Here is a 25,762-nt window from a genome sequence, read left to right as displayed (position 1 = left end):
GTTTAATAGTTTGTTGTAATAAAGTTAATGCAAATGTATTATGAAATTAATGATCAATTAATAAAAATGTTAAATTATTGAAAATTTGTATCATGTCTCTTTATATTTATTTTGTTTCATTTTAAATTATGTCATTTTTATAATACATGTCACTACTGTGTTTGAAAAACTGATTAAAAATTTGGATAAAAAATATATTCAGATTGTATAAGTATTTACTTACCATCATGTCAATTTCTATGTAAAAAGAGTTAATTACAATATGTATAGATTATTTTAATGTCAGAAATTATTTTAACCAATCAAATACACAATCAAAGAATATTTCAAAATTTCAATATTGTAATTACTCATATCTCATTATACATTATCAAGGGGCCAAAATAACTATCGCTCCAATTATTTCTTTTAGACTAAGTGGTAATTTCTCATTTCTTTAGATGTGACATAAAATGCAATCAATGGGATGTAAGGAAAGTCTTACGCGCTGTTGTTAATAGTCAATACACCATAGTGTGTGTGGGGCACATGCAATTACTTGGTCATGGGGTCCGTAATAACTTTTTTTTTTCCTTTTTCTACGTACCAATTTTTTTTATTATTACAATCAATTATGTTTTTTTGACAAAATACAACCAATTGTGTTGGAATATCATAAATCAATATTGAATATATTTATTTATAAAGGACAATTATATGAGAAATGTTAAGAGATGCTCTGAGATCAGCGGCGAAGCTCGCACAATTTTTACGAGGGGACCAAATATAAAGAAGAAATAAAATATATTTTAAAAACTAATATATTAAACTTAATCAACAAGAAAAATAAATTTACAATAATTTTTACTTATATTTAATGAAACGACAACGATGAAAATAAAAAGTTAAACAATAGTTATTTATAGAAGTTGAGCTTTATGAAGTTATATGAACTTAAATTGATCCATAATTGACACTAAACTAAATACATTATCAATATTTATGCAATATTTTTTTTGTTACATAATATTTATGCAATATCATCTCTCTTTAAACCAACAAAATTGTTTGAAGTTGCCAAATAATATATTAATGGGGTAGCTACATATAAACCTATACCAATTATCAAAGTTTTTTTCTTTTTTTCGGTAGCCAATGCTACCCCATGACTATGAAACCAATCGCCCCTGTCTTAGATACCGACTAAGGATACTAAAAAAAGGATATAATAATTAATCAAATTTTAATTTAACAGGGACTAAAAACACTAATGGAAAATTTTGTAGGGACTAAAAAGTGTGATTTATTTTTATAGGGACTAAAAACAAAACTGCAGATATTTATAGGGACCAAAAACTTAATTAACTCTAATAAAAATGAATAACTCGTAGAAGAAAAAGGCTCCTTGTTTTTTCCTTGCAAGTGGAGGGAAGGTGGCCATATATGTTCAATCAGTTGATAAAAAAGGTACATTATCTACATCTTACTTTCTCTTCCATATGAAACTTCATCATTGATATCTTGTTGTGCTTCCTCTAAGTCTTTCTTTGGGAGATTATCAAGTTCTTCACTTTGTTTGTTCCACACACACTTTCAGGTAATTTCTCCTTTCAACATATATATTTTATATTTGACATATTTTATATTGCTTCTAAATCTCTTTAAGTTTTATGCACACTCTCAACTCAATCTCTCTTCACTTGGCAGATCTCAGTTTGGTGTTATTTTTGGACAAAGATCTTAGTTTGTTTGTTCTCACACTTTCAGGTAATATCTTGTTAACTCAAGTTAATCTTTTAAATTATGTTACGGGATCCATTCCAAAACAAGTGACAAGCTCCCTCAAAAAAAAAAAAAAAAAAACAAGTGACAAGCTTATACCAAACTGTGTTACTTTCAATTTTTTATGTCATGTTAATTAAATTTTTTGAGGGGAGGATGTTAATTCATTATTATTTTTCAATTATACTATCTTATTAATATTATGTGTTTTATAACAAAAAATATACTATCTTATTAACATTACGTGTATCACGTGTATCTGCAGATCAGATCAGTCACTTAAAAGTGTAGCTGAAAACTTATACTGTACTAATTCATACGAGTCAACCGTTTATCATTAATCAATTAATTTATTTTTTTTTCTTCTAAATAAAAATTAAACAGAATGTTTTAATATATTAATTATAATTTATTATAAAAGTCATACATAGGACAAACATAAATATTACTCCCTCCGTCCCATAATACATGACACAGTTGACCCTATTACGCATCCCAATGCAAAATTTTGAGCTTAAATATCTTGAATAATATGTTAGAAAAAATTATGAAAATTGATATTTTGACTCTATTACGCATGCCAATGCATAATCGAGACGACTCTAACGACATCTTATATGATATTATTTATCTTTGTATATTAGTAGAAAAATATGGTCAAAGTAAGTTAGGTCAAAATTTTAAATTTTCAAATTGGTCATCTATTGCGGGACGGAGGAAGTAACGAATCTGTTAAAGACATTCATTAAAGACTTTACACAGTAAGTTTTAATGAAAACTTATGCATTCGATTCATCATAAATTTTAGTATTAAACTTTTTCAATAAATAATTTCTTAACTATAATATTTTTTTTTAGGAATTAACTATAAATACTTAAAGAGTGTATCATGAGTCATGACACACATTAACAAGACATCTTTTTAAATAACAAACGTTAGAAATTTTTTATAATTTTAATATTAAGTGTCGGTAAAATGTTAACTTTCAACTCATTTGTTCCTTTTTTTTCTAGAAAAACTCATTTGTATCTAAAAAAAAACTCATTTGCAGAAAAGCATCCTTCGCAAATTGGCCACCGAACTATCTGTTTTTATTATTGTGTTTTATTTTATATATATATATATATATATATATATATATATATATATATATTGCTTTAATTCATCAATTGTTTTTTTGAATTCGTTTTTTCATATCAATTCAATTAAATATAAGTTATCTTAACTTAATAAAATTTCAATCCAATCTAAAATGGTTACTTAGTTTTGAAGTTCTCTTTAATTATAATGTAGATAGTGGTCTGAAGTCTGAGATGAGCCAGCCTTTATAAAATCTAAAATTGACATATAATTTTTTTTAAGGATTATTTAAAAGTCTATATTAGATCTTTTTCTTCAAAAATAAAAGTCTTACATTTTAAAATTTAACGATTATTTTACTTATATAAATATAAATTGAAATAATATCAAGAAAATAAAAAATGACAATAATTATTATTTTTTTTTTTGAAAGGAAAATGACAATAATTACTTAAAAAGGTACTTCATGTCAATTCCACCTATCTACCTTTGGTTTATAATACTATTGGTTTCAATTTCATCAAAATTTAAGTACATTTCCTTTTTAAGTGCGGTTTTCAAATATGTTTTTGTACTAGAATCATTAATCGTGATATCTGTTCTTGCATGAAGAGAAACTTGTGGTACTTCAGTTGACGAAACTTCAAGCAGTCAAATTTGTCTATTACTGATTTTTATATTAAGTCATTTGTAAAAACTAATTGATAAACTGAAAATTCTTTATGTTGTTGTTACAGAGATAGGAAGTGTCAAATTAAGATGAAATAAATTAATGAACCACGTGATAATCTTTTAACAAATAAATTTATTTGCAGTAACTGAAAATATATCATTGAGGTAAGTAAATATAATCATACCTACTTATTAATGCAATTAAAACAAAAATGAATTTATTTGTTACCCCTATTTTACTTTTTTTGGGAATTTCGGTCCCTCATCTCGTTTTTGGTCATTTTATGTTTTTTATGATTTTACTTATTCATTTATGACATGATAATGCTTGTTAGACATATTTTTGTTGACATAGATATTCAGTATGGTCTAATAAGTGTTATTATTTCATAAATGAATAACCCACGTCATAAAAAAATGAACAAAAAATGGGATGTAAGGCCAAAATTCTGAAAAAAGTTAAATAAGGGGACCAAAACTCAATTTTTAAAATAGGGAGACCAAAACTTCATTCTTTTCTAAAATAAAGGGACTAAAAATGCATTTAAGCCTTTTTCTAAGAAACTAAAAATACTCATTGTTTTTTGTTTATTTTTTTTTACATAAATCACCCATTGTTAAGTTAATCATAATTAGAAGCATATTGTATGACTCTTGTTTCGTTGTATGATAAATAAAAATGAGAGATATTCATTTATTATTATGCATGTATATAATTCTTGTTTCATTTAATTTTACTTGTAGAGGCTTTAAGACTTGTGCTTCAGGCTCAATATATCATGGCAGAGTTGGTAGCTGGGGCATTTCTTCAGTCTTCCTTTCAAGTGATTTTTGGGAAGTTGGCTTCCGTTGATATCAGAAACTATTTCAGTAGTAACAATGTTGATGAACTTGTGAAAGAACTTCATACTGCACTTGATTCTATCAACCTAGTACTGGACGAAGCAGAGATAAAGCAGTACCAAATCCCACTTGTGAAGAAGTGGCTTGATGAACTTAAACATGTTGTTTATGAGGCAGACCAAGTATTGGATGAGATTTCTACTGATGAAATGATAAATAAGCTGAAAGCTGAATCTGAACCACTTACCACCAATTTATTGGGTTTGGTTTCAGCTTTAACTGGAAATCCATTTGAATCTAGGCTCAATGAACAACTGGACAAACTAGAACTTCTTGCAAAGCAAAAGAAAGAGTTGGGATTGGGAGAAGGTCCTTATGCTAGTAATGAAGGTTTAGTCAGCTGGAAACCTTCTAAAAGAATGTCATCTACAACTCTCGTGGATGAGTCAAGCATGTATGGTAGAGATGATGATAAGGACAAGATAATCAAGTTGTTACTTGCAGGCAACGACAGTGGCAACCAGGTTCCAATAATCAGCATAGTCGGTTTAGGAGGGATGGGGAAAACCACCCTTGCTCAACTTGTGTACAGCGACAACATTATAAAGGAGCATTTTGAACTTAAAGCATGGGTCTATGTTTCAGAATCTTTCGATGTTGTTGGACTCACCAAAGCAATTCTCAACTCATTTAAATTTCCAGCAGATGGTGAAGACTGGAATCTACTCCAACTACAACTCCAAGACAAGCTAATGGGAAAGAAGTGCTTGCTTGTTTTAGATGATATATGGAATGGGGATGCAGAATGTTGGGAGAAGTTACTACGTCCGCTTAACCACGGATCTTCTGGAAGTAAGATTATCGTGACAACACGTGAAAATAACGTAGCACATCATGTCCTGAACTCCACAGAATTATTTGATTTAAAGCAATTGAAGAAAAACGATTGTTGGAGTTTATTTGTGAAACATGCTTTTCATGGCAAGAATGTGTGTGAACATCAAGATCTTGAATCAATTGGCAGGAAAATAGTGGACAAGTGCGGAGGGCTGCCTTTAGCTGTAAAAACATTGGGGCAACTATTGCGAAGAAAATTTTCTCAACATGAATGGTCTGAGATATTTGAGACTGATATGTGGCAATTATTAGATGGGGACAACAAAATTAACCCAGTGCTGAGATTGAGTTACCACAATCTCCCTTCCAATCGGAAGCGTTGTTTTGCCTATTGTTCCATTTTTCCCAAGGGTTATGAATTTAAAAAAGATGGATTGATCAGGCTTTGGATGGCAGAAGGTTTGTTGAAGTGTTGCGGAAGAGACAAAAGAGAAGAAGAGTTAGGTAATGAAATTTTCAGTGATCTTGAGTCAATTTCGTTTTTCCAAATATCACGCTGGAAGACCTATTTCATGCATGATCTTGTCAATGATTTATCCAAATCAGTGTCAGGAGAATTTTGTAAGCAAATAGAGGGTGCTATGGTGGAAGGTAGCCTTGAAAGGACGCGTCATATTTGGTTCTCTCTTCAATCAAATTTTGTTGATAAATTACTAGAGCCAATATGTGAGCTGAAGGGACTACGAAGTCTGATACTAATAAACATCAAGAGTGTGTCGATAAGCAACAGTGTGCAACATGATCTGTTTTCAAGACTAAAATGTTTGAGGATGTTATCATTTATATGGTAATTTAAAACTTTTGCGTTATCTAGACCTTTCATACACTAAGATTAGAAGCTTACCTGATAGCATTTGTATGTTGTATAATTTGCAAACACTCTTGTTGGAAGGCTGTGATGAATTGACGGAGCTCCCATCAAATTTTTCCAAACTCATCAATTTACGTCATCTTGAACTCCCAAGTGATTATAGAGGCACTAGAATAAAGAAGATGCCAAAGCATATGGGAAAGCAAACCAATCTTCAAACCCTATCATATTTTATTGTGGAAGAGCAGAATGGATCTGATCTTAAAGAGTTGGCAAAACTAAACCATCTTCATGGAACAATTCATATAGAAAGGTTGGGTAATGTGATTGATCCTGCAGATGCTGCGACTGCCAATTTAAAAGATAAGAAGCATTTAGAAGAATTACATTTGATGTTTAATGGTACAAGAAATGAAATGGATGGCTCAACAATTGAATGCAATGTATCTGTCTTGGAGTCTCTTCAACCAAATAGCAACTTGAAGAGGCTTACCATCAAACAATACAAAGGTAATAGCTTTCCAAATTGGCTAAGGGGTTGTCATTTACCCAACTTAGTATCTCTTAAACTAAAGGGTTGTGGATTATGTTCTTTGTTGCCACCACTTGGGACGCTCCCCTTTCTCCAGAAGCTTTCTATTTCAGACTGTGATGGAATAAAGATCATTGGCGAAGAGATTTATGGTAACAATTTAACAAATGTTCCTTTCTTGTCCCTTAATGTTTTGGAATTTGAGAAGATGAACAATTGGGAGGAGTGGTTGTGTCTTGAAGGGTTTCCTTTGCTTAAAGAGCTTTATATAATAAACTGTCCCAATTTGAAAAGGGCAATGCTGCCACAACACCTTCCTTCTTTACAAAAACTGAAGATTAGTGATTGCAGCAAGATGGAGGCATCAATTCCCAAGTCTGATAATATGATAGAGTTAGATATACAGGGATGTGATAGAATTTTGGTAAATGAATTGCCGACCAGCTTGAAAAGGTTACTCCTTCGTGATAATCAATACACCGAGTTCTCCGTGGACCGAAATTTAATCAATTTTCCCTTTCTTGAAGGGTTGGGGTTGGATTGGAGTGGCTGTGTGAAATGTCCTTCTTTGGATTTGTGTTGCTATGATTCTCTTGAAACACTTTCAATAAATGGATGGGGCTCCTCCTCCTTGCCTTTTTCACTACACTTGTTCACCAAACTTCAATCTCTGTATTTAATTGATTGTCCAGAGCTGGAATCGTTTCCAATGGGTGGTTTGCCTTCCAACTTGATCTCCCTTGGAATATACAATTGCCCAAAACTGATTGCTTCAAGAGAGGAATGGGGTTTGTTCCAACTCAATTCCTTGAAAGGGTTCCACGTTGGTGATGAGTTTGAAAATGTGGAGTCGTTCCCAGAGGAGAATCTGCTGCCACCAACTCTTCACACTCTTTCTTTGTTTAATTGTTCAAAGCTAAGAATAATGAACAACAAGGGTTTTCTCCACCTCAAATCTCTCAAAACTCTAGTTATTTCCAACTGCCCAAGTCTTGAGAGCTTGCCAGAGAAGGAGGATCTACCCAACTCCCTTTTTGAATTGTTGATTATTAATTGTCCAATAATAAAGGAGAAGTATGAAAAGGAGGGAGGAGAGCGTTGGCATACAATTAGTCACATCCAGAGTGTGTCAATTGACGACATTAAACAGAAATGAGATGTTAATCCCACCGCACAGTCCAATTGTGGGTCCCACGTTTGTATGAAGGTGCGAACATATATTCTTATTCTTATACAAACAATCGCATCAAATATCTTTGTTATTCTTCTTAATTTTATTTCCCTTTTTTTATATTCTTATTTTCTGATTTCAATTTTTTTACCAGGCTAAATTGGAGTGTGGTGATTCAATTTCTAGTCAGATATATATATTTATAGCTTTTACATCAATGGAGTTCCCAGCACATATTCTTCCTCTTCAGGTAAATTACTGCCTATGTGGAGAATCTACAACTCATTTGCTAACTAGTTTATTTTTAATTTTTTTATTGTTGTGATTGAAACAGTTTTTCTCATTTTTCCAAACCATTAGTCCTTATGGCAAGCTCATTAACCACTTGATTGACAATTTTCTCATTTAGATATGATATATTCATATTTATAGATTCTCTAATTTCATATTTTGCATGCCATAGAATTTATAGATTCTCCAATTTCATATTTTGCATGACATAGAATTTATAGATTCTCTAATTTCAGTTTTGAATCCAGAAAATACTATTAATTATTTATTTTTCAAGCAAACCAAAGAATACTAACTGCCATTTTATTTATTTATTTTTTTTTACAAAAAACAGAACACTATGTTTAATAAGTTTAAACTTTAATACAAAAATGGTCTTCACAGCATGCTGCTATAACCACATTTCAACATTTCATGGCTTCAACAAGATTTGCTTCAGGTTACAGTTTAAAGAAACTCTTGCTTAATCAGATGTATTTGGATACAATGACATGTTTTTGATTTCTTTCGCCAAAGCTGGTATTTATTACAACATGATTGATATGTTATTTTCTAATAAAAGTTGAATGATGAAACTTTGTTCCTTTGCTCCTAAGGTGGTTTGGATTCTATGTATTTGCTTAATTCCTTTTCACTTACTGCATGTGAATTATATCCATGTGGTTACGATTTGTATTCAAGCATTATAATGAAGCATTTTTCACCAAACTGTTTTACAAAGTTGTCTGCAACAAATTTTCAACGGTTTGTTTTCAAGCATTATAACATGTATTTATAACAAATTTGAGATTAGAAAATATAATGCTTGACTCATTACTAGTAACTGTTGTCTATTATAACATGTATTTATTTTTTAAAATAGAATACTTTTGTGTTCACTTATTCATAATAAAAAGCAAATTTCCCCTTTGTTATTCTTCTGACTGTGTCTCTTTTTACAATTAGTCACATCCCTTATGTGGAGATTGACGAATTTATATATGTTATGGATCCAACATATGGATACTTTGACTATTGGTGAATATATGAATCTTTATTCTTTTACTTTTTTGAAGAGTAGTGACAATCTGAATCACATTGTAGGACCCTTTTTTGGGCTCTTTAACGTTAATTATCTGTTTTTTATTGTCTTATGAAAACAATCATGAAATACATTTTACTTTGAAGGTTGCGACTTATAAAGGTTTCTTTCAAATAAAATTGTTTTAGAAGTTTTTAAATAATGCTAATTTGAATTATGAGATGTATTTTACTTTGAAAAATGCAGCTGGATGGCATAATTATGACAACTTTATATCAAGGACTGAAGGAAGCCAGGGAGTTGATCTTGCACATTGAAAGGCATAATTTGTATCAGACATGCTCAGAGCTTTATACCAATGGTAAGTACTTGCTCACAGCATTCTTCGGCCACACTTAATTGAGTAGATGAAAACAGGAAATTAGAAAAATGCATGTAACATACAGAGGGGAGTAAGAATTAAGTGGGATAGAGAAGTTTCGGTATCCATTCATTATTTGATGTATGGTGAAAAATAAATTTCAGTTCACTTTCAGCTGTTTTAGTGTCCAAATTTGAGGATGAACAAATGAAATTTTTGGGAAGACTATGCAAATGATACCTACATGAGAAGTCAACATACCGAGCCTATATATCAGATGTAAAAGTATATTTTAGTACATTTATTTAGTTTCAGTATCATTTTCCATATGATTAGCTGGGTCATGGTATTTCTTTGGTCAATTCTGTCTATTCAATGACATCCATTTAGATTTGATTCCTGTTCTGTATTCACAACTAGTTTTGGTTGGTGTTTTCGCATACCATTGATCAGATATATGCATCGTTCATATCTCTCTCGAGCCACTCCGTGAAAGTTCTCTGACCCATGTGCATTGCTCTTTGCAGATTGAATGATGGCTCCTGCTGGTTAGAGCTACCTAACCATTCAGCTTCTCATGTCATGATAGGTCTTCACAAAGATGTTTTTGAGGAAAATGTTTGATTCTCTTTGTAAGAGTCTATCAGTTGGCAAGAGAAGAAGGCTTATTGGACTTGAGCTCTCTTTGGCATTCTGGGAGTTCAAATCCCATCTGAGCTTCATCAACCACTGATATGGTGAAAGTGAGAACCATTCTATTTCTAATGACCTACTCTGCAATTAAGACTTCAAATATATTTTCAAAATGCTCACTTTGTACTTTGGTCAATAAAAAGGGTAGTCCCTACTTATCATAATTTGGTTTGTGTACTTAGAATTCATTCTATATTGTAGGTTGCCGAATATTCAAATTTCAACCTCTGCTGAATACCTTAAAACCAAATTAAGACTGTTCTGGTAATTGTGCAAATATTACTTTATGTATACACTTTTTTATTGTTTTGTAAGATTATATATATATATATATGATGAACCAACATATCCTTTCTAACATACTTCTTATTCTGCAGTGCCCTGAATATTCGAGGTTGTAGATAATTTTTTCCCATGAGAAGTCTTTCTCAATTTGGTTGCTTTGGTACCATACTGATACAAGATTAACATGTTAAGAAGACAGTTCAAAGTTTAAATTTGCAGCTGAATTTTGGCTTCCCGGTTTTGTTGGAAAACCTTTAAACAGGCAATGTAATGGGGCGTTATGATGGAATATGCCTAATGATCATGGATCGAGGAAACTAGGAGCAGCAAGACAAATGTTAACTTTCAACCTGGAGCTCTCTGTTTTGAGGTGCTCTGGCTTAGCTTTGAGTGAGTGTATTTGCATTGCTTTCCGTTCTAGTGTAATCTTGTCAAAAAACATATAAAAAGGTGCGGGAAATGGAACGTAATAGCTTTCTCGCATAATTGGTAATATAGTTATACTTAGATATATTTTCATCTTATTGTTTCTCAATTCAATCATAATTTTACAGATAAGTATTTCATCAACATTAGAAATCAAGTAATGAATTTTGTTTCAAACCATAAACCTTTAGGAATTAAGATTTGCGACAACACGTGACAAGCACGTTGCATTAATCGTGAAATCCGACCATCAACTTCATTTAAAGCAATTGACAGAGAGTGATTGCTAGAGTTATTTGTGAATCATGCTTTTTGTGGAAGGAATGATTTTGAATATCCAAATCTTAAATCAATTGGAAAGAAGGTTGTATAAAAGTGTGGAGAGTTACCTTTACCCGTGAAAACATTAGGTAATCTCTTGCAAAGAAAATTTTCACAAGGTGAACGGTTTGACTTTAACATATTGGAGACTGATATGTGGCATGTATCGAATGGTGATGATGAAATTAACCCGTTATTGAGATTGAGTTATCACAATCTTCCTTCCACTCTGAAGCGTTGTTTTGCACATTGTTCCATGTTTCCCAAGGGTTATGTGTTTGAAAAAGACGAAATTGTCAGGCTTTGGATGACAGAAGGTTTGATGAAGTGTTCAAGAAGAGTCATATGTGAAGAAGAGTTTGAGTAATGAATTCTTCGATGATCTAGAGTCCATTTCATTTTTCCAACAATCACTAAATTCACATTCTTGTAGTATGGTAGTGTAAGATCTTGTCAATGATTTAGCAAAATAAGGAGAATTTTTTTCCTCTAATTGATGGTGATTATCCCTCAAAGAACATGCTACATTTGGTGCTCTCTTGATTCAAAAGATTCTAGAAAAGTATTAGAAACATTTGTAAGATTGAGGGTTTACGTGGACTGATGGTACAATCACAAAATTGGATTTATTTGAAGATTGTATTAGATCAATCTATTATTAAACCCAACATCGTTAGCGAAATATTTTCAAAATTTCATATTTTTATGATTATTTTTAATTTAGGGTGGTTACTTTTGTGTTTTCTATCTTGTGTGTTACGAGTTCCCTGTTTCTTTTATTACCATCAAGCCATGAACCATCACGACACTAACACTTGCACATAGACACCATCAATAACATGAGAAAATGAAATTGATTGAATCCAACCACGTGTATCGTTATTAGACACCAACATGTGTCGTACTTCAGATACGGTTTCAGTCTGAATAGTCCGTGCTACAAGTCCTGTTCTAGTGCTGCTGTAACAGCTCAGATTCAATAGTATTCAGATTGTTATTGAGCTTGTCTCAGAACCACTTTATAGACTTGGTGTCTCATTGCAGTATCACTACTTCCAATTTTCTTTGCAATATCTATTATTGCTGTTCATGGAAAAGCTAGTTATAATAAGTTTATCATATCTTGTAAGTTGTTTACATCTGTTACCATTTATTTATACATGTAGTAACTTTCTATATTTATTGAATCTATATGTAATATAAAAAATGTCGTCTTCTATCCTATTTGAACACAAACTCATGTGCTTTGATGTCTGAAGTATGGAATTTGCCTTATCTTTGCTTCAGAGCCGGTCCAAAGGTTATGAGAAAAAAAGCATCATATATTTTTTTTTGGTAGAAAGAAAAAAAGCATCATATGTTAGACAAAAAAGGTCACATATATCAAATATTGTTTTAAACCTCACTTATTTTTGAAGATTATTGGACCAACCTTTGCTTTTCATCTATTATTGTATATGAATATGACATCTTTCACATGAAAGGCCGCATTTGACATATAGCACACCATCATAATCTTTAACAACACAAATGGACTAAATAACTAAAATTGATAGAGGTTTGGGAAGCATGAGGTCCTAGGTTCAAACCTCAATACCTCCATTGTACACCAAAACAAAAAAAAACTATCACCTAACACTTTACAATTTTAAAAATATATTTGTCAATTCATGTTTAAAGAATATGTTCATTTTTTCTTTATAATATAATAAAGGACTATGTTCATTTAACGTATACGTAATTTTTTTATCAAAGTTATGTGACATAAGCCTAGATACATGTGAACAAAGTGCAAGTGGTAGATGATTAACAATAAAAAAATTGAATAAAAAAACATCATGGTAGGTGTTGGAATTTTGTTGCGTTGACGAGACAGAGTTGGGTTGGATTTGATACTAAAAAGTGCTTCTCTTTTGCAACCTTTCTTCATTCATTCACTTACTCTCTACATTCTCTATTAATTGAAACAAGTTCAAGGTAAATTCCCTCTCTATCTCTCTCATATGGAAAATTTTCGTATTTGTTTCCTCTGCTTCATTTCATATGGTAACAATTTTCAATTTCAGGCTATTCTCACCTTTTCTAATGTTTCTTAATTTCTACTTTAGTAGTAAATCTTAATTTATACTTTAGTATGGGAATTTATTTATCTTTTTATATAGTTCTAAACAAAAGACTTGTATGTAGTTAGAGCTATTTTCACTTGCAAGTTAGATATTGTGGAGATTTTTTAGGAACTAATCTATGAAAGAGGAGACTTAATGTAATTTAATTGGATGCATGTGTAAAAATATTTTTCAAGTAATTTCCCCTTCCAACATATATATTTTGAGAAGGGATCCATTGACTCCAAGAGTAAGTATAAAGAGTTACTCCAAATCCTAACCATTGATTTTAATATTAATTAATGGTTATGATCAATTGCTATTAATCCTCATTATTAGGTTTATATACTCCTTCTTCCTAAACGGTACCAATTGTAAACAAAAAAAAAAAAAAAAGGCACCAGTGATACAAGAATCTTAATATAAACACCTTATTCCTGCCGAAGGATTTTTGATTCATTGTCTTAATATCAACAATAAAGGTACTTAATAGTGTGAATAGTGTTGTATTGACAGCCACCAACCTAAAAAATACTCAACCTCGAAGCAATGGTTTTATAAGAATTTAGGAAATTAGGGTTGTGATTCGGTGATTCTTTATGGTTTTTTTTTTTTTTTTACTTTTATGATTTTTATCCAATTTCTTTCTTGCATTATGAGTTTTGATTAGGAATAAAAAAAATATCATTCTTGATCAGAGAATGGTAAAGACAACGAAATTGGATATACGTTGTTTAGTTTCAGTGGTGTATCTCAAGGATTTGTTCTAGAGAAGGGAGTGTAAAATGTCCACATTAAGAATTAATAGCAATTGATCACAACAATTAATTAATATTAAAATCAATGGTTAGGATTTGGAGTAACTCTTTATACTTACTCTTGGAGTCAATGGATCCCTTCTCATATATTTTATATTTCAAGTTCTTCACTTTGTTTGTTCCACACACACTTTCAAGTAATTTCTCCTTTCAACATATATATTTTATATTTGACATATTTTATATTGCTTCTAAATCTCTCTAATTTTTATGCACACTCTCAACTCAATCTCTCTTCACTTGCAGATCTCAGTTTGGTGTTATTTTTTGACAAAGATCTTAGTTTGTTTGTTCTCACACTTTCAGGTAATCTGTTGTTTTAACTCAAGTTAATCTTTTAAATTATGTTACGGGATCCATTCCAAAACAAGTGACAATCTTATACCAAACTGTGTTACTTTCAGTTTTTTATGTCATGTTAATTAATTTTTTTGAGGAGAGGATGTTAATTCATTATTATTTTTCAATTATACTATCTTATTAATATTATGTGTATTATAACAAAAAATATACTATCTTATTAACATTACGTGTACCTGCAGATCAGTCACTAAGTGTAGCTGAAAACTTATAATTCATACGAGTAAACCGTTTATCATTAATCAATTAATTTATATTTTTTTCTTCTAAATAAAAATTAAACAGAATGTTTTAATATATTAATTATAATTTATTATAAAAGTCATACATGGGACAAACTTAAATGTTAACGAATGTTTTAAAGGCATTCCTTAAAGACATTAGATAGTAAGTTTTAATGAAAACTTATGCATTCGAATCATCATAAATTTTAGCATCAATCTTTTTCAATAAATAATTTCTTAACTATAATTTTTGTTTTTTTTAGGAATTAACTATAAATACTTTTTTTTTCACAAAAGCAAAACGATATTCATTCATTCAAATCGATAGAGTACATCAGATACAAACATCGCTAAAAACGTAAAGGGTGAATCTGCGAACAAACTCACAACACCTAAGTTAATAGCATAAAACGGCAAAATGTCTACAAATAAAATGATAAAACCTAATTCACCGAAATACACATGCTTTCGGATCTGCAACGTTGACGCCCAAATCATTGGTTGAATTTGTAATTGACTGATATCGATCTTTCAATAGGAACTAAATGAACACCGCAAAAAGACGCGAAATCAAACGCCACACAAGGCGACGAACAAAACAACGGCGCACATAGACGACGAAATCACAAAAACACAAAAGGAAAAACTTGTTATATGTGAAAACCACTTATTTAGATGGAAAAAACAAGGGGGAAAGATGTAGAGGGGTGATTCTAGGTCAAAAAATGACCTAAAACCACCCTCCTCAATGAACGAAGAAGAAAGAAAGTTTAGAAAGAAGTAGGAGTTTCTCTCACTAGAAAACTAGACAATTAACTATAAATACTTAAAGAGTGAATCATCACGAGTCATGACACTCATTAACAAGACATCTTTTTAAATAACAAACGTTAGAAATTTTTAACAATTTAAATATTAGGTGTCGGTAAAATGTTAACTTTCAACTCATTTGTTCCTTTTTTGTCTAGAAAAACTCATTTGTTTCTTAAAAAAAAACTCATTTGCAGAAAAGCATCCTTCAAAAATTGGCCAGCGTCCCTTCAAAAAAAAAAAAAAAAAAATTGCCCAGCGAACTATCTGTTTTTATTGTGTTTTATTTTTTATATATATATTTTGGTTTAATTCATCAATTGTTTTTTTGAATTCGTTTTTTCTTATCAATATAATAAAATATAAGTTATCTTAACTTATTAAAATTTCAATCCAATCTAAAATGGTTACTTAGTTGTTTTTTTTTTTTTTGGAAAGAAAAATGGTTATTTAGTTTTGAAGTTCTCTTTAATTGTGATGCAGATAGTGGTCTGACGTATGAGATGAGCTAGCCTTTATAAAATCTAAAATTGACATATAAAAAAATTTAAGGATTATTTTTCCTGTTCTAGTGTAACCTCTTAAAAGTCTATATTAGACCAACCACAATGGTTGCTGTATACCTATTTAGTACCAAATTAAATAGACAACCCATTGTGAAGTAAAATATATGGGTGCCTATGAAGAAGGGTGGCTATAGAAGCACCCTCTCTCTCTCTCTCTTCATTTTTCGCGGGTCCTATTTAATAAATCTTAATAAATTAAATAATTTTTGTTGAAATATAATGATATTGAATTATTTGTGGGGCCTATTTAATAATTTCTTTTGAGGTGTTGAGTTGGAGAAAATTGATGCGTATTACTGTAAAATTAATGATAGATTGATATGGACCCAGATGACCCATTTAATCACTCAATTTGGGGCGCTCTGTTGTAGATGGTCTTACATCTTTTTCTTCAAAAATAAAAGTCTTACATTTTTAAATTTAAGGATTATTTTACTTATATAAATATAAATTGAAATAATACCAAGAAAATAAAAAATGACAACAATTATTTAAAAAGGTTGAGTTCCACGAAACTTCAAGCAGTCAAATTTGTCTATTACTGATTTTATATTAAGTCATTTGTAAAGACTCATTGGTAACAAAATTCTTTATGTTGTTTTATTTTTTATTTTTTTAAAGAAAATTCTTTATTTTGTTGTTATAGAGATAGGAAGTGTCAAATTAAGATGAAATAAATGGCTTAAATGCTCAGTTGGTCCCTTAACTTGATTTCAAGTATCGGTTTGGTCTCATAAGTAATAAAAAGTTCGTTTAGGTCCCTTAACTTTATTTAAAGTATCAGTTTGATCCCTTCTGTTAATTCAAATCAAATAAAGGTTAAGTTTAAGGACCAAACTAATGCTTATGAGACCAAACCGATACTTGAAATCAAGTTAAGGGACTAATTAAACATTTAAGCCGAAATAAATTAATGAACCACATGATAATCTTTTGACTTTCATATTTCTACTAATTTTTAACAAATAAATTTATTCAGTAACTGAAAATATATCATTGAGGTAAGTAAATATAAGGGTAAATTGCACGGACCTCCTCTGAGGTTTACTTATACGACATAAATACCCCCTCTAGTTTTCTAAACTCACTTGCCTCCCTTCTTTCTAACGGTGTCAAACTTATGTCTATGAAACCAATAACAAGTACAAACTCTATGAAATTACAACATACAACCAATGGCTCCCAGTTAATTCTTTGTTTATTCTTTTTTTGCACCATCAGACTCACCTTCAAACCAGCATAAAGCTTCATATGATGCATCCCTACATTATCATCAAACTATTCTCCCAAATTGCAATATTTTCTTCCTTAATTTCAATTCTATCTACGACAACCCTTCCCATTTTCTTTATCTCCTTATTATTTACTCCCCCAAATTGAAATTTTCTACTTTAATTTCAATTCAATTCCTTATAGTGTGATTATAAATGTTTCTACTTTGCATTACCTGTACCACTTCAGAAGAACTACGGGAGGCTTGGAATTAGAGCATCAAGGCAATATTGAATATTGATGCTCGTGTGAAACATGGAGCGGTGCTCTAAGAATCATTTCGAGAATCAATCGAAGAAATACCAGTTCATAAAATTAACCGTGAAAAATAAGAAAAAACAAATGTTAACGAAAAATTAACGGTGTTAACATGGAAGGGAGGTGTTAGTCTATATGATGAGAACTTAAGGGAGGTTATTGTATGTTTTAAAATTAGAGGGGATGTTAGTGTCATTTTAATGAACCTTAGGGGAGGTGGGTGTAATTATCCCTAAATATAATCATACCTACTTATTAATGCAATTAAAACAAAAATTCTCCCGTTTGTAACTGAGAAAATTTATGTTCTCGTGAGTTTAGTTCGGTTGGTAGCGACAATACATAATGGCTTAAACATCCTTTTTGTGGTCCGATTCTCAAAAAAAGAAATTTGAAGTTTTGGTGTCGATATTTTAAAAATTATTTTTTTTACCCCTATTTTACTTTTTTTGGGAATTTTGGTCCCTCATCTTGTTATTGGTCATTTTATGTTTTTTTTTATGATTTTATCTATTAAGTTCGGACATGACAATGATTGTTAGACATAATTTTGTTGACATAGATAATCAGTATGGTCTAATAAGTGTTATTATTTCATAAATGAATAACCCACATCATAAAAAAATGAAAAAAAATGGGATGTAAGGCCAAAATTCTGAAAATGTTAAATAAGGGGACCAAAACTCAATTTTTAAAATAGGGAGATCAAAACTTCATTCTTTTTTAAAATAAAGGGACTAAAAATGCATTTAAGCCTTTTTTTATTTTAAACTGAAAATAACCATTGTTTTTTGTTTATTTTTTTTTTTTACATAAATCACCCATTGTTAAGTTAATCATAATTAGAAGCATATTGTATGACTCTTGTTTCGTTGTATGATAAATCAAAACGAGAGATATTCATTTATTATTATGCATGTATATAATTCTTGTTTCATTTAATTTTCCTTGACAGAAAGAACACATTCTTGTTTCAGGCTCAATATATCATGGCAGAATTGGTAGCTGGGGCATTTCTTCAGTCTTCCTTTCAAGTGAGTTTTGAGAAGTTGGCTTCCGTTGATATCAGAAACTATTTCAGTAGTAACAATGTTGATGAACTTGTGAAAGAACTTCATACTGCACTTGATTCTATCAACCTAGTACTAGACGAAGCAGAGATAAAGCAGTACCAAATCCCACTTGTGAAGAAGTGGCTTGATGAACTTAAACATGTTATTTATGAGGCAGACCAACTATTGGATGAGATTTCTACTGATGCAATGATAAATAAGCTGAAAGCTGAATCTGAACCACTTACCACCAATTTATTGGGTTTGGTTTCAGCTTTAACTGGAAATCCATTTGAATCTAGGCTCAATGAACAACTGGACAAACTAGAACTTCTTGCAAAGCAAAAGAAAGAGTTGGGATTGGGAGAAGGTCCTTATGCTAGTAATGAAGGTTTAGTCAGCTGGAAACCTTCTAAAAGAATGTCATCTACAACTCTCGTGGATGAGTCAAGCATGTATGGTAGAGATGATGATAAGGACAAGATAATCAAGTTGTTACTTGCAGGCAACGACAGTGGCAACCAAGTTCCAATAATCAGCATAGTCGGTTTAGGAGGGATGGGGAAAACCACCCTTGCTCAGCTTGTGTACAACGACAACATTATAAAGGAGCATTTTGAACTTAAAGCATGGGTCTATGTTTCAGAATCTTTCGATGTTGTTGGACTCACCAAAGCAATTCTCAACTCATTTAAATTTCAAGCAGATGGTGAAGACTGGAATCTACTCCAACTACAACTCCAAGACAAGCTAATGGGAAAGAAGTACTTGCTTGTTTTAGATGATATCTGGAATGGGGATGCAGAATGTTGGGAGAAGTTACTACGTCCGCTTAACCACGGATCTTCTGGAAGTAAGATTATCGTGACAACACGTGAAAATAACGTAGCACATCATGTCCTGAACTCCACCAAGTTATTTGATTTAAAGCAATTGGAGAAAAACGATTGTTGGAGTTTATTTGTGAAACATGCTTTTCATGGCAAGAATGTGTGTGAACATCAAGATCTTGAATCAATTGGCAGGAAAATCGTGGACAAGTGTGGAGGGCTGCCTTTAGCTGTAAAAACATTGGGGCAACTATTGCGAAGAAAATTTTCTCAACATGAATGGTCTGAGATATTGGAGACTGATATGTGGCAATTATTAGACGGGGACAACAAAATTAACCCAGTGCTGAGATTGAGTTACCACAATCTCCCTTCCAATCGGAAGCGTTGTTTTGCCTATTGTTCCATTTTTCCCAAGGGTTATGAATTTAAAAAAGATGGATTGATCAGGCTTTGGATGGCAGAAGGTTTGTTGAAGTGTTGCGGAAGAGACAAAAGAGAAGAAGAGTTAGGTAATGAAATTTTCAGTGATCTTGAGTCAATTTCATTTTTCCAAATATCACGTTGGAAGACCTATTTCATGCATGATCTTGTCAATGATTTATCCAAATCAGTGTCAGGAGAATTTTGTAAGCAAATAAAGGGTGCTATGGTGGAAGGTAGCCTTGAAAGGACGCGTCATATTCGGTTCTCTCTTCAATCAAATTTTGTTGATAAATTACTAGAGCCAATATGTGAGCTGAAGGGACTACGAAGTCTGATACTAAAAGACTATAAGAGTGTGTCGATAAGCAACAGTGTGCAACATGATCTGTTTTCAAGACTAAAATGTTTGAGGATGTTATCATTTAGATGGTGTGGTCTCTCAGAGCTAGTGGATGAGATAAGCAATTTAAAACTTTTGCGTTATCTAGACCTTTCATACACTGAGATTACAAGCTTACCTGATAGCATTTGTATGTTGTATAATTTGCAAACACTCTTGTTGGAAGGCTGTAGTAAGTTGACAGAGCTCCCTTCAAATTTTTCCAAACTCATCAATTTACGTCATCTTGAACTCCCAAGTGATTATAGTGGCACTAGAAGAATAAAGAAGATGCCAAAGCATATGGGAAAACAAAACAATCTTCAAACCCTGTCATATTTTATTGTGGAAGAGCAGAATGGATCTGATCTTAAAGAGTTGGCAAAACTAAACCATCTTCATGGAACAATTCATATTGAAGGGTTGGGTAATGTGATTGATCCTGCAGATGCTGTGACGGCCAAGTTAAAAGATAAGAAGCATTTAGAAGAATTACATATGAAGTTTGATGGCGGAAGAAAAGAAATGGATGTCTCAACAATTGAATGCAATGTATCTGTCTTGGAGGCTCTTCAACCAAATAGCAACTTGAAGAGGCTTACCGTCTCACAATACAAAGGTAATAGCTTTCCAAATTGGCTAAGGGGTTGTCATTTACCCAACTTAGTATCTCTTGAACTAAAGGGTTGTGGATTATGTTCTTTGTTGCCACCACTTGGGACGCTCCCCTTTCTCCAGAAGCTTTCTATTTCAGACTGTGATGGAATAAAGATCATTGGTGAAGAGATTTATGGTAACAATTTAACAAATGTTCCTTTCTTGTCCCTTAATGTTTTGGAATTTGAGAAGATGAACAATTGGGAGGAGTGGTTGTGTCTTGAAGGGTTTCCTTTACTTAAAGAGCTTTATATAATAAACTGTCCCAATTTGAAAAGGGCAATGCTGCCACAACACCTTCCTTCTTTACAAAAACTGAAGATTAGTGATTGCAGCAAGATGGAAGCATCAATTCCCAAGTATGATAATATGATAGAGTTAGATATACAGAGTTGTGATAGAATTTTGGTAAATGAATTGCCGACGAGCCTGAAAAAGTTACTCCTTCGGCAAAATCGGTACACTGAGTTCTCTGTGGACCAAAATTTAATCAATTTTCCCTTTCTTGAAGCGTTGGAGTTGGATTGGAGTGGCTCTGTAAAATGTCCTTCTTTGGATTTACGTTGCTATAATTCTCTTTGTCATCTTTCAATAAAAGGATGGCACTCATCCTCGTTGCCTTTTTCACTACACTTGTTCACCAAACTTCATTATCTCAAATTGACCGATTGTCCAGAGCTGGAATCGTTTCCAATGGGTGGTTTGCCTTCCAACTTGACCACCCTTGGAATATTAAATTGCCCAAAACTGATTGGTTCAAGAGAGGAGTGGGGTTTGTTCCAACTCAATTCCTTGAATTCATTCAGTGTTAGTGGTGAGTTTGAAAACGTGGAGTCCTTCCCAGAGGAGAATCTGCTGCCACCAACTCTTGAGTATCTTACATTGAGAAATTGTTCAAAGCTAAGAAAAATGAACAACAAGGGTTTTCTCCACCTCAAATCCCTCAGAATTCTATCTATTGAAAACTGCCCTAGTCTTGAGCGCTTGCCAGAGAAGGAGGCTCTACCCAACTCCCTTTCTGAATTGTTGATTATTAATTGTCCAATAATTAAGGAGAAGTATGAAAAGGAGGGAGGAGAGCGTTGGCATACAATTAGTCACATCCTTTATGTGGAGATTAAGGAATGAGATGTTATGGGTCCCACTTTTGGTCAAACCTTTTTGGTTTGGAAGGTACGAACATATATACTTAACCAAACAATTGCATCTAGAATTTATTTTCTTAATTTTATATTCTTATTTTCTGACTTCAACTTTTTATTCCCAGGCTAAATTGGAGCGTGGTGATTCAATTTCTACTCAGATATAAATGTATAGCTTTTACATCAATGGAGTTTCCAGCACATCTTCTTCCTCTTCAAGTAAATTACCATATTATATTTTTCTTTTAATTGGTTATTTTTAATTTTTTTATTGTTGTGATTGAAACTAGTAATTGACGGACTTTGTACGAATGTGTTTCCCCTATTCTGGTTAATCACATTCTCCACTACCATATTCAAATTTGTGATTTTTGCTTCAAACAGTTTTTCTCATCTTTCCGAACCATTAGTCCTTATGAGGAGCTCATTAACCACTTTGTTGACAATTTTCTCATTTAGATATGATATATTCATGTCATATGCTAATATAGGTTCTCTAATTTCATATTTTGCATGCCATAAAATTTATAGATTCTCTAATTTCAGAAAAATATGAATTTTCAAAAAAATATGAATTTTCGAAAAAAATATTTAAATAGTAGAAGTTCAAATAGTAAAACAAATATAAATTATGTTTGACTCAAATACCATTGAAACTAGTAGACACTAACATAAAAAATGTTTTGAGCAGTTTGTATGTTTTTCGAAAAAAATATGAATTATGTTTGACTCAAATACCATATTTTTTTTTTATCTTTTTTTTTTGAAAATTTAGTTTTTGTAAATATGATTAATCTTTTTTCAAAAATTTCAAGATTGGTCATTTTCAAAAATTTGAAGATTATTCATATTTATAAAAACCATGTCCGAATAACAGGATACAATGTATATTGATTGACACCGGTATATAAATCATGTTATACGGTTGAATGACAAGTACTTTCCGAAAAAAATATGATTTTTTTGTCATTTTTCCGGTATTGAAAAAATCTGGAAATATGAATTTTTCAAAATTTATTAATTTTTTCCATAATGCTATCATTTTTTTAATTTTTCCAGATTTTACTTTTTATTTTTAAAATTTTCAAGATTTTTGTTTACATTTTTATTAATTTTTCCAATTTTTTTAAAAAATTTTCGGTATTTTTTTATTTTTTTCCAGAATTTTTTTTCATTTTTTTTATTTGTTAAGAATTTTTTTCGTTTTTTTTATTTTTTTAAAAAAAAATTTTAAAAAAAACTTAAAAAAAAATATTTTTTTAATTATTAAAAAAATATTTTTTTTATTAAAAAAATATTTTTTTTATTAAAAAATAGGAAATGCCACGTGTCCCTATTAAAAAATAAAAAATAAAAATAATTATACAGTCAGCGTGCCACGTCATCAAAAAAGGTGACGTGGCGCGCCACATCAGCACCTGGCGTGTGCCAGATTTGACCAGGGGTGTTTTCGACGGAATCTTCATATTTCAGGGTTGGAATCGAAAGAATCTTTTTTACAGGGGGGAAAACCGGAACTCACCTATATTACAGGGGGGTAAAAATGTATTAACCCTTTACAACTAGTCGCATCCCTTATGTGGAGATTAATGAATTTATATATGTTAATCCCATCGCCACATAGTGCTAGGAAGACTAAGTTATGGGTCCTACATATGGATACTTGACTATTGGTGAATATCTGAATCTTTATTTTTGTACTTTTTTGAATAGTGACAATCTAAATCACATTGTAGGACCCTTTATCTGTTTTTTATTTTGTGTGTCTGTGCAGAAAACACGGGCCTTGAGAAAAGAATGTGATGATGTCTTATGAAAACAATAATATTTTTGAGGAATTGAGAGATTTATGCACAAAGGTAGGAGACATTAAACTAGCAACAGAAAATACTAAAAATTAGTATAAATTTTTAAATCAACCAGAAAATACTAACAAACTTTTTTTTTTTACAGGAAACAGAAAACGACACGCTTACCAAGTTTACAAGTGATATGCTTGTAACAAAAATGTCTTCACACAAATTTATTGAAAGAGCATTTGGTGATTTCATCTCACATTCTAAATCCTGTTGTTGAGCATTAGAAGGTTGCGACTTATAAAGGTTTCTTTCAAATAAAGTTGTTTTAAAAGCTTTTTAACATGTGCTCATTTGAATATGAAATACATTTTACTTTGAAAAATGCAGCAGGATGGTATAATTATCAAAACCATTGAGATAGCTTTATATCAAGTTCTGAAGGAAGCCTGGGAGATGATCTTGCACATTGAAAGACGTCATTTGTATTAGACATGCTCACAGCTTTATACCAATGGTAAGTGCTCACAACATTCTTCGGCCACACTTAATTCTCTCTATTCAATTACATCCATTTAGACTTGATTCCTGTTCAGTGTATTCACCACTAGTTTTGGTTGTTGTTTTCGCGTACCATTTATCAGATATATGTATCGGTCATATCTCTCTCGAGCCACTCTGTGAAAGTTCTGTGACCCATGTGCATTGCTTTTTGCAGATTGAAAGATGGCCCCTGCTGGTTAGAGCTTCCTAACCATTCAGCTTCTCATGTCATGATATGTCTTCACAAAGATGTTTTTGAGGAATTGAGAGATTTATAGACACCAGGAAAATGTTTGACTCTCTTTGCAGATCCTGGCTATCAAGAGAAGAAATCTGAGCAGAGTCTATCAGTTGGCAGGAGAAGAAGAAGAAGACTTATTGGACTTGAGCTCTCTTTGGCATTCTGGGAGCTCAAATCCCATCTGAGCTTCATCAACCACTGATATGGTGAAAGTGAGAACCATTCTATTTCTAATGACCTACTCTGCAATTAAGACTTCAAATATATTTTCAAAATGATCACTTTGTAATTTGGTCAATAAAAAGGGTAGTCCCTACTTATCATAATTTGATTTGTGTACTTAGAATTCATTCTATATTGTAGGTTTCCGAATATTCAATCTTTGTTGAAAACCTTGAAGCCTAATTAGACTGTTCAGGTAATTGTGCAAAGATTACTATATGTATACACATAATTATTGTTTTGTAAGATTATATATATGATGAACCAACGACCCGTATCCTTTCTAACATACTTCTTATTCTGCGCAGTGCCCTGAATATTCGAGGTTGTAGATAATTTTTTTCCCATGAGAAGTCTTTCTCAATTTGGTTACTTTGGTACCATGCTGATACAAGATTAACATGTTAAGAAGACCGTTCAAAGTTTAAATTTGCAGCTGAATTTTGGCTTCCCGGTTTTGTTGGAAAACCTTTAAACGGGCAATGTAATGGGGTCTTATGATGGAATATGCCTAATAATCATGGATCGAGGAAACTAGGAGCAGCAAGACAAAGTGTTAACAATCCATCAATCTTTCTGCTTTCATCCTGGAGCTCTCTGTTTTGGTCAATATGCCTTTGAGATGCCCTGGCTTAGCTTTGAGCGAGTGTATTTGCATTGTGTTCCGTTCTAGTGTAATCTTACCAAAAAACATATTAAAAGGTGCGGGAAATGGAACGTAATAGCTTTCTCGCATAATTGATAATATAGTTATACTTAGATATATTTTCATCTTATTGTTTCTCAATTCAATCATAATTTTATAGATAAGTATTTCATCAACATTAGAAATCAAGTAATAAATTTTGTTTCAAACCATAGATCTTTAGGAATTAAGATTTGTGACAACACGTGA

General features: G+C 31.7%; 3 protein-coding genes and 1 pseudogene across 29 annotated transcripts in view; all 4 read left to right on the top strand.

The window, feature by feature from the left end:
• The window catches only part of LOC146935993 (putative disease resistance RPP13-like protein 1), a 60,397-nt gene extending 34,754 nt beyond the window's left edge, over positions 1–25,643 (top strand). The window contains exons 6-12 of one of the 6 annotated variants that reach the window (XM_085751001.1): positions 23,840–23,924; positions 24,019–24,151; positions 24,252–24,378; positions 24,580–24,600; positions 24,714–24,857; positions 25,009–25,063; positions 25,176–25,643. The gene's annotated coding sequence lies outside the window, so the exon portion shown is untranslated. Of the gene's footprint in view, positions 1–23,839; positions 23,925–24,018; positions 24,152–24,251; positions 24,379–24,505; positions 24,858–25,008; positions 25,064–25,175 lie in introns of all 6 variants that reach the window. The other 5 variants (XM_085751002.1, XM_085751000.1, XM_085750995.1 and 2 more) reach the window with 5 other exon arrangements.
• The window catches only part of LOC146935995 (putative disease resistance RPP13-like protein 1), a 60,397-nt gene extending 34,754 nt beyond the window's left edge, over positions 1–25,643 (top strand). For 2 of the 14 annotated variants that reach the window (XM_085751024.1, XM_085751026.1), the window contains 9 exons: positions 1,687–1,746; positions 4,259–7,804; positions 7,923–8,018; positions 23,840–23,924; positions 24,019–24,151; positions 24,252–24,378; positions 24,580–24,857; positions 25,009–25,063; positions 25,176–25,643. In XM_085751024.1, the coding sequence (XP_085607150.1) occupies positions 6,113–7,753 (1,641 nt within the window). In that variant the 5' untranslated portion in view covers positions 1,687–1,746; positions 4,259–6,112 and the 3' untranslated portion in view covers positions 7,754–7,804; positions 7,923–8,018; positions 23,840–23,924; ... (3 more) ...; positions 25,009–25,063; positions 25,176–25,643. Of the gene's footprint in view, positions 1–1,448; positions 1,577–1,686; positions 1,747–4,258; positions 7,805–7,922; positions 8,019–9,004; positions 9,243–9,326; positions 9,442–9,968; positions 10,185–10,335; positions 10,399–10,511; positions 10,931–23,839; positions 23,925–24,018; positions 24,152–24,251; positions 24,379–24,579; positions 24,858–25,008; positions 25,064–25,175 lie in introns of those variants that run through there. The other 12 variants (XM_085751014.1, XM_085751013.1, XM_085751015.1 and 9 more) reach the window with 12 other exon arrangements.
• LOC146935994 (putative disease resistance RPP13-like protein 1) lies at positions 1,449–25,643 on the top strand. 9 transcript variants are annotated; one of them, XM_085751006.1, is made up of 11 exons: positions 1,449–1,576; positions 1,687–1,746; positions 14,336–14,395; positions 18,557–22,096; positions 22,191–22,284; positions 23,840–23,924; positions 24,019–24,151; positions 24,252–24,378; positions 24,580–24,857; positions 25,009–25,063; positions 25,176–25,643. In XM_085751006.1, the coding sequence occupies exon 4, from the start codon at positions 18,569–18,571 to the stop codon at positions 22,049–22,051; it is 3,483 nt and encodes a 1,160-aa protein (XP_085607132.1). In that variant the 5' UTR covers positions 1,449–1,576; positions 1,687–1,746; positions 14,336–14,395; positions 18,557–18,568; the 3' UTR covers positions 22,052–22,096; positions 22,191–22,284; positions 23,840–23,924; positions 24,019–24,151; positions 24,252–24,378; positions 24,580–24,857; positions 25,009–25,063; positions 25,176–25,643. The 9 variants fall into 9 exon arrangements, with proteins under 9 accessions (XP_085607132.1, XP_085607131.1, XP_085607135.1 ...); XM_085751005.1 differs by lacking the exon at positions 1,687–1,746; XM_085751009.1 differs by lacking the exon at positions 1,687–1,746 and having other exon boundaries at positions 18,535–22,096.
• Positions 4,294–6,045, top strand: LOC146935996 (putative disease resistance RPP13-like protein 1 pseudogene; annotated as a pseudogene).
• Positions 25,644–25,762: the final 119 nt, after the last annotated feature.

The sequence above is a fragment of the Medicago sativa genome, chromosome 3 (genome assembly GCF_051527215.1).
Source record: "Medicago sativa cultivar Bolivia chromosome 3, Bolivia_mono, whole genome shotgun sequence".
In the NCBI taxonomy this organism is placed as follows: domain Eukaryota; kingdom Viridiplantae; phylum Streptophyta; class Magnoliopsida; order Fabales; family Fabaceae; genus Medicago; species Medicago sativa.
This window is presented reverse-complemented; position numbering and strand designations above follow the sequence as displayed.

Bases quoted from the DNA above. Each gene is read 5' to 3' on its own strand.
- LOC146935994 (XM_085751005.1), top strand. From the start codon at position 18,569: ATGGCAGAATTGGTAGCTGGGGCATTTCTTCAGTCTTCCTTTCAAGTG.